The sequence below is a fragment of the Staurois parvus genome, unplaced genomic scaffold (genome assembly GCF_062004578.1).
Source record: "Staurois parvus isolate SC_StPar_1 unplaced genomic scaffold, SC_StPar_1.0 ptg000224l, whole genome shotgun sequence".
In the NCBI taxonomy this organism is placed as follows: Eukaryota; Metazoa; Chordata; class Amphibia; order Anura; family Ranidae; genus Staurois; species Staurois parvus.
The window spans coordinates 686,265-698,282 of record NW_028318020.1 but is presented as its reverse complement, the minus strand read 5'-3'; the positions used below and the strand labels follow the sequence as shown (position 1 = coordinate 698,282).

General features: G+C 46.8%; 1 protein-coding gene across 1 annotated transcript in view; it reads left to right on the top strand.

The window, feature by feature from the left end:
* Nucleotides 1–12,018, top strand: part of LOC149460603 (uncharacterized) — a 133,919-nt gene that overhangs the window by 2,579 nt on the left and 119,322 nt on the right. Inside the window, exons 6-7 of the mRNA XM_089679454.1 lie at nucleotides 1,012–1,070; nucleotides 6,992–8,015. Coding sequence (XP_089535580.1) covers nucleotides 1,012–1,070; nucleotides 6,992–8,015 — 1,083 coding nt within the window. The remainder of the gene's footprint in view (nucleotides 1–1,011; nucleotides 1,071–6,991; nucleotides 8,016–12,018) is intronic.

Sequence of the window (12,018 nt, the reverse complement as noted above, 5' to 3'; positions counted from 1 at the left end):
CTAGCAGAAACTCTTCTCACTGAGCTACCTGATATAATGGACGGCACTCTGCTTATCCATTGCTGTGTTTTCTGCTGAGCCTTGAACTCTTTGCTCCTCCCATGAACTTCCTGATTTAAGCCATGTCTCTGCACTTCCTGGTTGGCAGATTTTTGTGCCTTCTCCATCCAATATCTTGCTCTTATCTCTCCTGCTACCGTCTGTAGCTTTGCTATTGACCTTTGGCTTGTTTCTGGTCTATGATTCTGCTTCATCCCAACCTGCAACCACTTGTTACCGACCCTTGGCTTGTTTATTGACTACTACTACTGTGACCTGGTACTAACACGCAGCAAAACCCATACCCACCATCTGGAGCTCTGGTGATACTGGTTAGTGCTTAGACCCCGCACCTCAGGTGAGCCTACGTCATCCGTCAGGGTGACCTGCCTGTATACCTATCCTGTTGGTTGGTCTTCTGCTATAACTACTGGTCTCTGAGCCTGACCTCTGACCGGCACAGGAAAATCTGACCCAAACATGGAGGCCGCTATAGCAAATACCGTGGCTCCTTTCAGGCACCAACTTTCAGAACTGCAAGAGTTCGGTGTTACCTACCAAGAAAAATGTTCTGGAAAGTGTGTTAAAGGGGCAACAGGAGGAAATCCATGCTCTGCAAAGACGATTGCTGGACTTATGTTCCCGCGATGTTGCTAACACAGGCATGCCTCTGTCAGTCAAGTTCAATGGAGACCGACGCCATTACAGAGGTTTCCTTAACCAATGCCACATTTTTTTCCAGATGCAACCTGCTGCATTTAATTCTGAGAAACAGAAAGTATTGTTTGTTATAAACCTCCCGACTGAGGAAGCCCTAGCTTGGGCCTCTCCCCATATAGAACAAGACCGCACTGAACCAGGACTTTGAGGATCCCAACCATTGTGCTACTGCTGAAGCAAAGCTGCATAGTTTACTGCAGGGTAGGCGCTCATTTGCTGAGTACACAGCTGAATTCTGATGATTGATCTCAGATACCACCTGGAACCCAGCAGCACAAAAGAATCAGTTCCGCCAAGGGCTCTCTGAACAGGTAAATGATGAGCTCACCAGAGTAGAGATTCCTAATGATCTTGAAGCTTTCATCCAATTATGCATCTGAATTGGTCAGAGACTTACAGAAAGGAGGAAGGAGAGACTGGAAATGTTTGGAAGTAATGGTGGCATACGTTTTCCTACTGATCAGTTCATTCAGAAGGATCTAAAAGTTTCTCCAGATTCTAACACATCCAACCTATGCCGGTAGATGCTATTAAGTAATCCATTTCTACTCAAAAGAAAGAGACGACATTTGGAGAACTTATGTCTGTATTGTGGGGACTCTGGACATTACACAGTTAATTGTCACAGCAAAGATAAAAGAACAATTGCTGCGATTGATAGTATATTATTATTATACAGTATTTATAAAGCACCAATAGTTCGCTCAGCGCTGTACATTACAAAGGGGGACAGAACATGTGACAGAACAATACCAATACAATGCAAAACATGAGGGGATCGAGGGCCCTGCTCTTTCGAGCTTACAATCTAGGAGGGAGGGGATAGTGGTACAGGAGGAGATAGCTGTGGGGGATGAAGTGGTAGGAAGAGTGGAGGAGGTCGGCAAGTTATCAGGGGGTGGGGTAGGCTTCCCTGAAGAGGTGGGTTTTCAGGGTGCACCTGAAGGAGAGGAGAGTAGGTGATAGTCTGATGGGTTGGGGCAGGGAGTTCCAGAGGATGGGTGACACCCTGGAGAAGTCCTGGAAGTGGACATGGGAGGAGGAGACCAGGGAACTAGAGAGAAGGAGGTCTTGTGAGGAGCGGAGTGTGTGTGTTGGGTGGTACTTGGATATTAGGTCGGTGATGTAGTTCGGGGCAGTATGGTGGACAGCTTTGTACATCAGTGTTAGGATTTTGAATTTGATCTATTAGGCAATCGGAAGCCAGTGGAGGGATTGGCAGAGGGGGTGGCGGAGATGGAGCGGTTGGAGAGGTGAATGAGTCAGGCAGCTGTGTTCAGAATCGACTGAAGCGGGTATAGCCTGTGGTGAGGCAGGCCAGTGAGGAGGGAGTTGCAGTAATCGAGTCGTGATATGATGAGGGAGTGGATGAGCTGTTTAGTGGTTTCTGGGGTTAGGAACGTGCGGATTTTGGCGATGTTGCGGAGGTGGAGTCTGCACGAGTTTGTTAAAGATTGGACTTGGGGCTGGAAGGATAGGTTGGAGTCCAGAATGACACCAAGTACTCTGGCCTGCGAGGCGGGTTTGATGGAGGCGTTGTTGGACGTGATGGAGAAGTCAATGGGGGGTGGTGTCCGGGCTGGGGGGGAAGACAAGGAGCTCGGTTTTGGAGAGGTTCAGTTTAAGGAAGTGGAGTGACATCCAATCTAATATGTCCTTCAGTAGGTGTGTGATTTGGGCTGAGACCGAGGGGGTGAGGTGGGGGGTTGAGAGATAGATTTGTGTGTCGTCGGCATAGAGGTGGTAGTTGAAGCTGTGAGAGTGTATGAGTTGGCCAAGGGAGGAGGTGTAGATGGAGAAGAGAAGGGGCCCGAGGACAGAGCCTTGAGGGACCCTAACAGAGAGGGGGAGGGAAGGGGAGGTGGTAGCATTATAGGTAACGCTGAAAGAGCGTTGTGACAGGTAGGATGAGAGCCAGGAGAGAGCAGAATCTCTGAGGCCGAGGGAGTGTAGTTTTTTTTTGAGGAGGGGGTGGTCGACTGTGTCGAAGGCCGCAGAGAGGTCAAGGAGTAGGAGCACTGAATAGTGGCCATTAGCTTTGGCTGTTAGCAGGTCGTTGGAGAGTTTGAGTAAGGCGGTTTCGGTGGAGTGTAGGGGACGGAAGCCGAACTGTAGGGGGTCAAGGAGGTTGTTGTTGAGGTGAGAGCATAGGCGGGTGTAGACTAGGCGCTCAAAGAGTTTGGATGTGAATGGGAGCAGGGAGATGGGTCTGAGGTTGTCCGGTCATTGGGGTCCAGGGAGGGCTTTTTAAGTATGGGGGTGATGTGTGCATGTTTCAGAGGGGAGGGGAATGCACTGGAAGAGAGGGAGAGATTAAAGATGTGGGTGAGGGAGCGTAGGATGGAGGGGGAGGGAGGTCATAGGAGTTGTGAGGGGATATGGTCGAGGGGGCAGGTGGTGAGGCTGGCATCAGAGAGGATCTTGGAGACCTTGATGGTAGTAAGGTCAAAGGTGTGGAGTGTTGAGGGGGCTTCAGTGTGAGATATGTTGGGTGGGGTGGAGGTCAGAGCAGTGGTGGGGCCGTGGGGGAGGGGTGATGAGGGGGTAGCTGTGTGAAAGGGGACAGGGTTGGAGGGAGTTTGAGCAGCGATGAAGTCTCTGCGGAGTTATGTTGAGGGAGAGGGGTGATGAGGGGGTTGCTGTGTGAGAGGGGACGGGTTTGGGGGGAGTGTGAGCTGCGGCGATGTCCTTGCGAATTGTGTCAATTTTGTTTTTTAAGTGATTGGCAATCTCAAGGGCGATGAGTGAGGTGGGGGTGGCGAGAGTAGAGAGTTGAAGGTGGAGAAGAGTCGGCGAGGATTGGAGGAGAGGGCCTTGATGAGGGTCAGGAAGTAGTCTTGTTTGGCTGTGTGGAGGGAGGAGGTGTAGGTGTGGAAGGCAGATTTGAAGCGGGTGAAGGCTTGTTGGGATTTGGTTTTGCGCCATAGTCGCTCCAAGGCACGACTGTGTCGTTTGAGAGTTTTGGTGTGATCAGTCTGCCAGGACTGGAGTGGTCGGGGTCTGATGTTGCGTGTGGTTAAAAGCGCTAGTGAGTCAAGGGCTGTTGACAGCGCATTGTTATAGGCGGTCATAGCCAGGAAAAGGCAGGACGGGGAGGATGCTGTCATGGAGTTGATCAGCTGCAGAGTGGAGGGGGGCAGGGTTCAGGTTGCGGAGGTTACGGCTGGTGGTAGTATGACATTTAGACGGGTAAGGGTTAGAGGACAAGGAGATAGAGAAGGTGATAAGGTTGTGGTCAGAGAGAGGGAAGGGGGTGTTAGTGAGGTTGTGGGGAGCGCAGTGGTTGGAGAAGACAAGGTCCAGGATACTTCTGTCGGAGTGGGTGGTGGATTGTATGCACTGTGCAAGTGCAAAGGAGGAGGTTAAGTGGAGGAGTTGGGATGTGGCCGGGTTGTCATTGTTGACAGGGATGTTGAAATCCCCAAGTATAGTGCCTGAACAAATAAACTCCATTACCAGTCTATCTCCCCATTGATTTATGAAGACATAAAAGTTGATTCTATACAGTCTCATTTTGTTGTCCCTATCAATCTTATCACTGAGGGCCATGAAATTCCATGTTCTGCTATGCTGGACTCTGGGGTCGGGCGGAACTTTATGGACATAGAATTTGCCCACAACAACAATAATCTCCCAAGAAACAATTCTGCCCCATTGATATGGAGACGGTTGATGGTTCACCTTTAGGACCGGTGTTTCCCATGAAACGGTTCCCCTGGTACTCTAATTTGAGGCTGACCATTATGAGACCATCAGCTCTCAGCTGATTACATCTCCTAAATTTCCTGTCATCTTGGGCATTCCTTGATTTTCTACCCATAACACCTCCACCAATTGGGGAGAACGGACTATACATTTTATGTCCCCTCATTGCAAGGAGCATTGTAGGGAACCATGTTGTACACGTTTTCTACCAATCAGGGAATCACAAGTTGATGTGGTAACTACCCAGTCATATGACAACCTGCCTCCACAATACTATGAGTTCTGAGATATCCATGATAAAAAGAATGACGATCAATTACCTCCTCATCGCCCATACGATTGTCCCATTGAACTGCTTCCAGGGTCAGAAATACCATTCAGCCGCCTTCTCAATCTGTCAGAACCTGAATTAAAGGTGCTCAGGGAGTGGCTTGATGAGAATTTGAGAAGGGCTTTTTCAGACCCTCAACATCTCCTGCAGAGGCAGCCCTGTTCTTTGTTGAGAAAAAGGATTGCACTTTGCGTCCATCGATTTCACTATTAAAACCTTTACTCCCATTAATCATTGAAATTCTGGAAAGACTCCGCTCTCCTAAAGTCTTTACAAAACCTGACTTACGGGGGGCATATAACCTTGTATACATTCATCAAGGAGACAAATGGAAAGCCACCTTTACAACCAGATATGGGCACTTCGAGTCCCTAGTTATTCCTTTTGGCCTATGCAACGCTCCCGCGACTTTTCAGCACTTCATCAATGATGTGTTTTGACATCTGTTGGACCAGTTTGTTATTGTATATCTGATGATATTCTCATCCTTTCCGATAACTTGGAGGATCATCTCAAGCGTGTCTGCACTGTATTCGAAAGATTAAGGAAGAACTGACTTCAAACTGGAGAAATGTGAGTTTGAACAAACCCAGATCCAGGTCTTGGGATTTATTATCTCTTCAGAAGGAGTGAGCATGGATCCCGAGAAGATCAAGGCAGTGGTGGATTGTCCTGTACCTGGAAACGTGAAGGAAATACAATTTGTTGGATTTGCCAACTTACAGGAAATTCATAAGAAACATCTCTAAGGTAATCGCACCAATTACAGAGCTGACAAAGAAAGGAGTGCCCTTTGTATGGTCACCTGAGGCACACACTGCTTTTAGTAAGCTAAAGTTTATTTTTCATTTCTACACCAATATTGGTACATCCTGATCCTGAACTACTCTTGTTGTCTCTCACCTTGACTATTGTAACTCCCTCCTCATTGGCCTACCTCATCGCAGGCTATCCCCTCTTCAGTCTATCATGAATGCTGCTGCCAGACTCATCCACCTCACTAACCGTTCTGTATCTGCCACCCCTCTCTGCCAATCCCTCCACTGGCCCCCATTCAGTGTCCTCCACCCCTCTATGCCAATCCCTCCACTGGCCTCCATTCAGTGTCCTCCACCCCTCTCTGCCAATCCCTCCACTGTTCTCCATTCAGTGTCCTCCACCCCTCTCTGCCAATCCCTCCACCGACCTACATTCAGTGTCCTGCACCCCTCTCTGCCAATCCCTCCACTGGTCTCCATTCAGTGTCCTCCACCCCTCTCTGCCAATCCCTCCACTGGCTTCCATTCAGTGTCCTCCAACCCTCTGCCAATCCCTCCAGTGGATTCACATTGCCCAACGAATAAAAGTCAAAACATTAATAACATATAAAGCCATTTATAACTCTGTTCCAAGTTACATCACCGATCTTGTCTCCAAATATCACCCAAACCGTCCTCTCCGCTCCTCCCACGACCTCCTGCTCCTCCTGAGGGAGGAGTCAATACCCCAATGATGGTGGTCTTCAGGATCAGTTCAGTCTTCGTCTTGGTTGTTCCCCCGTCCTCACTCTCTGACCTCTGGTGGGGCTCAGCCCCACTGTTCTTCATGGACTTCATGGACTAAATAAGGAAGTGCAGTACTTCTTGTGTTGGTAAGATGGCGATGAGTGATAGAGGGGGTGGGGACCCTCGTCCTATAATCCCCTCATCACTGTCCCTCCTATAAAAGACAGTTCTGGTTGTTTCCTCACTCTCTGACTAAGGTCCATGAATAAAGAAATGACCTGGTAGGAGATCAGAGGAGCCATTTCCTAGTTCCCTTGAGGGTGGAATTGTAAGCTCCTCAGAGACCAAGCTGCCTGATGTGGGCGGAGTCCTGGTTTGGGGGAACCAATCAGCTCCTGTCTAGTAATCCTCTTTGTCTTTGTATTTTAGTCCATGGCCGGGAGATGAGGAAAACCTCCGAGGATTGTCTCACTTTGTCTCCAGACTGGAAAGTAGAAGATGAGGACATCACACAGTATAGTCCAGGAGAAAACCCGGCTCCCTCCAATGTCCATCCGGCACCACCCAGTGTAGCTGGACCATCGGATTCCTCGTATCATGAGGAACCTCAGACTGTGCGGGACCGGGCCGGCCTTCCAACAGGGAAGAGCTTCTCCTGTACTGAGTGTGGGAAAGGTTTCCGTTCTAAACATGGTCTTAATGTGCATAAAAGATCTCACACTGGGGAGAAGCCGTATTCCTGTTCTGAGTGCGGGAAATGTTTTGCAGTGAAGTCCAGTCTTTGCACACATCAAAGATCTCACTCGGGGGAGAAGCCGTATTCCTGTCCTGAGTGTGGAAACTGTTTTTCACATATGTCCAGTCTTTACAGACATGAAAGATCTCACACGGGTAAGAATCTGTATTCCTGTCCCGAGTGTGCAAAATGTTTTTCAGAAAAGTCCAATCTTCACATACATCAGAGATCTCACAGGAAGGAAAATCAATATTCCTGTCCGGAGTGTGGAAAATGTTTTTCAGTGAAGTCCCATCTTTACAGACATCAGAGATCTCACACGGGGGAGAAGCCGTATTCTTGTCTTGAGTGTGGGAAATGTTTTTCAAGGAAGTCCAATCTTTACACACATCAGAGATCTCATACAGGGGAGAAGCCACTTTCCTGTCCAGAGTGTGGGAAATGTTTTTCAGACAAGTCCCATCTATACAAACATCAGAGATCTCACATGGGGGAGAAGCCGTATTCCTGTTCTGAGTGCGGGAAATGTTTTTCATGTAAGACCAGTCTTTACACACATCAGAGATCTCACACAGGGGAGAAGCCGTATTCCTGTCCTGACTGTGGGAAATGTTTTTCAGACAAGTCCTATCTTTCCACACATCAGAGATCTCACACGGGGGAGAAGCCGTATTCCTGTTCTGATTGTGGGAAATGTTTTTCACAGAAGTCCAGTCTTTCCAAACATCAGAGATCTCACACAGGGGAGAAGCCGTATTCCTGTCCTGAGTGTGGGAAATGTTTTTCATTGAAGTCCCATCTTCACACACATCAGAGATCTCATACGGGGGAGAAGCCATATTCCTGTCCTGAGTGTGGGAAATGTTTTTCAGCAAAGTCCAATCTTCACGCGCATCAGCGATCTCATAAGGGGGAGAAGCCGTATTCCTGTCCTGAGTGTGGAAAATGTTTTTCACGGAAGTCCCATCTTTCCAGACATCAGAGATGTCACATGGGGGAGAAGCCATATTCCTGTCCTGAGTGAGGTGATTGTTCCTCACTGAAGTCCGGTCTTCCTGTACATCAGGGGTCCCACACAACCCTGGAGGTGTATTAGTGCCTTGAGTGCGGGAAATGTCTTCTAGATGAATGTTGCTGGACATCCCAGCTCTCATGTGGGGAAGAAGCACTCCCTGATATACACCTCAGATATACTCCATGGCTGATCTTCATCATGGAAGAAACAGTTGATAAGGAGATGAGAGGCCCCCAAAGACATGGATGAAGTGCAGTAAATGTCGGGGTGCAGAGTGGTCAGTAGATCCTGGAAATGAAGGACACAACTTCAGCCCTTCTTGGGTGTCGGAGTTGCGTTTCCTGATAATGATATAGCGGGTTACAGAGCTAGAAGCCGGGAGAGCCCAGATCTCGTTATCGGGGAACTTTACACAGACAACAAGAACTTCTGAAGTTGATGTCCTTCATTTCAAGGCTCTACAGAACAGTGGTGACCCCGAAGCGTCTCTCTGTCTTCAGTCCATCCTTCTCCCATCCCCCAACAGGAGGGAAGGAGAACTCCGCCGCAAACTAGGGGGGAACTTTCCTCTCATTATTTCCCTTGGCTTCTGTGTGGGTTTGGGTGGTTGGAGGAGTGCGGCACGAGAGGGAACACAGCTTGTTGTTCTATGTCTACATATGGGGTCTGGGTAGAGGGGATCCACCGGAAAATATTTCTACTCTTTGATTTTGTGCAAATCGTTTCTGTTTTCACTTTGAAGGGCGATATTATGTGTGGTTTGTAAAAGGGATTGGCCCAATAGATACCGCCCCACTTAGAGAATAGATGAACTAATATGACCAGCATTCATTCAGCCATGTCACATGTTGGGATCTTTTCTACAATACTTTGTTATAATAATGGAACACGTTGTGTATTGTATTGTACACCAATAATAATGACTCCGCCCCCACATTCCAGACAAGGGATCTTCCTGACCAACCAGATTTCTGCCTTTACTGTTTACTGATTTTTTTTCTGCAATCTTGTTAAAAGTGAAATTATAATAAAAATTGTATTGAATGAAAACAAAATGGTGTGTGTTCAATGATGACAAAGCTGTGTATCCAGAAACGGCTGGTCGGTGACACTTCCATATACAGCCCAATGAAGTGACAAGGAAGCCCTAGAACCCTTTGGAGGAACCCTGGCTGAGAAAGGCTGGACTAGGCAGTCACATATCTTTGCCCCCCTTGCAGGGTTCCCAACCCTCCGTGACTTTTATTACTGACACAACATGAACATTTACTGACGGCGGACATGTTTTTCCTGACATCCTGAAAAATGACAACTCCTGTTAGGATGTCAGACGATGGATATTGAATCCATATAAACAGGACATGTGATCACTGACAATCCCCAGAACAAGCCATCTGCCTGGTTTACACCTAATAATTCAATCCATGGTGACCACAAATCAGCCCAACGCAGACACATGAAAACCAAGTTCTGCTCGGCATGTCATGGAGAGTAATGGGCACGGTCGGATGGGAGGGGCTTAGAAGAGGATGATGTCACAGACCCACCCCCTGATCACCTACCTCTAAATGAAGAAAGCAGCTGATTGGGTGAGTACACATTGCTGTGACCTCCATGCTTAGCTTCACAGTGCGGCAATGTTACCTTCACATGCCGAGTCTCACAGGTGGCACCGCCTGTCATACCATTGTGCTGAAATGTCATTGCAGCAACTCAGAATGGTCCTCAGTAGTCTGTATGGCCCCCATGTGCTTGTATTCATGCCTGACAACATCGGGGGAGGCTCCTAATAAGATATCACCAGCAAGACTCCCATCATCCATCCACTACACATCTGCATCAGAGGCTGGTCAGGAGCTCTGAGGAAAGGGATTCATCCCTGAAACGCGTCAGCCATTTGACCGCACTGACACTTGGAACACCTTGCTTGCCGTTGTGGCCATCGTCATTATGCAAATGCTTTTTAGATACATGCTTCATCCGTGAGTATGGTTTTATTTTTCACTCCTTTCAATAAGCCTTGGATAATGCACAAGGTGTGTGCGCACCTGTTTATTCTCTATCTAGTGGCTGATCTCCCCGTCTGAGGAGGGCTGAAGCCCTGAAGCATTTCCTTTGGTTGTCGCTGTCCTGGTTCCCTTGGCTTCCCTTTTGGCTGTGCATATCCTGAGGCGCTGGAGACTACATACGATATCCGGTTTGGTTGCAACCTGGTGGCGTCGGATGGACCAAAACATGATATCCTAGAGGTGTTCTGTTGGATTTAGATCAGGTAAGTGAAAGGATGATTTTCTTGTCCCCTCAGAGACCCCCAGTCTGTGGAGAGATTCCTGGTTTATCAGCAGAATTCTGGGAACACCCCTTGAACACGGAAATAACGGCAGCTTATGTTCAGAGATGTTCAAAGTTTATTAGACATTACTAAGATTATATAGGATACAGAAATAATAAGGGGGGGGGAGCAAGTTCTAAAACTGTAACTTGTAAGTTTCCATCATGAGCTGACTACATGAAACATGACATATACATTTCTTGGTATCAACTTTTTGCTAGTTTTCTGAGAATTAGCCGGGCAAAGAAAACTTCAGGGTCATGTTAGCTTCTGTTGATACATCCTTCAGCAAACTAAAACAGTTCCATTAAATTTCTAATATATCTGCAAAAACCTAACTTAATACTTAAAATGGCGTACATCAACACAATGGAGGTTCTCTAGATCCTTTCAATCCCCTCTTAGATCATGAACATGATCTCAATTCTTTACCTCATTCATCTTTTTGTACATAGCCAGATAACGTTCATTTGTATTTTGCGGCTTGGTAGCTCTAGCAATGCAATATAATAAGCATTTAAAACATAGATATAAAAATAAAACAAAAAACAATATCATGACTATTCTTACAGCGATACCTTTCATCCATGAAAAGACGGAACCAAATCCTGATCCTAGCCAATCAAAAGGAGTCCATCCATCTTTTCCTATAGCTCTAGCTTCTTCCATTAAACCATCTACCTGTTCCCTGTGTTGCTTTATTATTTCATAATAATCTGGAACAGTCATTGTGGTATTATATATCCAAGTACAACATTCAGAATCCTCTGTCATCTCACACAGACCTGTCAGAGCAGCACTCATGCTTTCAATAGCTAATTCTTGCATCTCCAGCTGTTCTTTAATAGCTCTGGTCTCGGTATTTAGCAACCCCATGTCCTTAGAGTTCCTCTCCAGTATATCATCAATAATGTTTGTGTGATTATTTATTTTGTTCATGAGTGTTATTCCCCATCCCGTGTAGGTAGGGAACCATGACCAAACCTTATCGCCTGTAGAGAATAGATCTACCTTTTCTTGTTTGGTTTCCCTTCTCTGTCTCAGAGTTAGTTGGTGTTTTGGGTATGTACTGGCTGTTACCTGGTGTTCCTTCTGGTCTATAGCTGCCATGATTGGCACTAATTGGGCTACATAGCACCAGCCCTGGACATCACTCGGCATCCAAGGGTAACAGATCTTACCACAACAGATATAGGTATTGTTTCCCAAGGAAATTGGCAATTTTTGTATTGCAGAATGAAATTCAGGGGTGACAACAAGTGTAAAATAAAAAATAAGTTTTCCAAACATAGTTTTCCCCACATTATCTTGTATCCCTTCTAAACTTTCATTCAGGGTTTTACCATTTACTTGCCAGAGTTTCACAGAAGAAGTTCCATCCCTCCTTCCAGGATCAGATATATTTAATATGGACTGAGAGCACATTCCCTTTCCCTTGTGGGAAGTATTCCCCAGTCTAAAACACCAATCGGGGAGTTGAGTGACTCCCAGAATTGGAAAAGATATGGTGGCATTAGAAGTAATATTGGTCAAACCAATACTTACATTCCCTGTTATTAACAAAAATATTTTGACTGGAGCGGCCAGAAGAGGAATTTCCTATGTGCTCGGATGTAACTTACTACAGATCCAACATTTATCAGAACCTGACTTTTG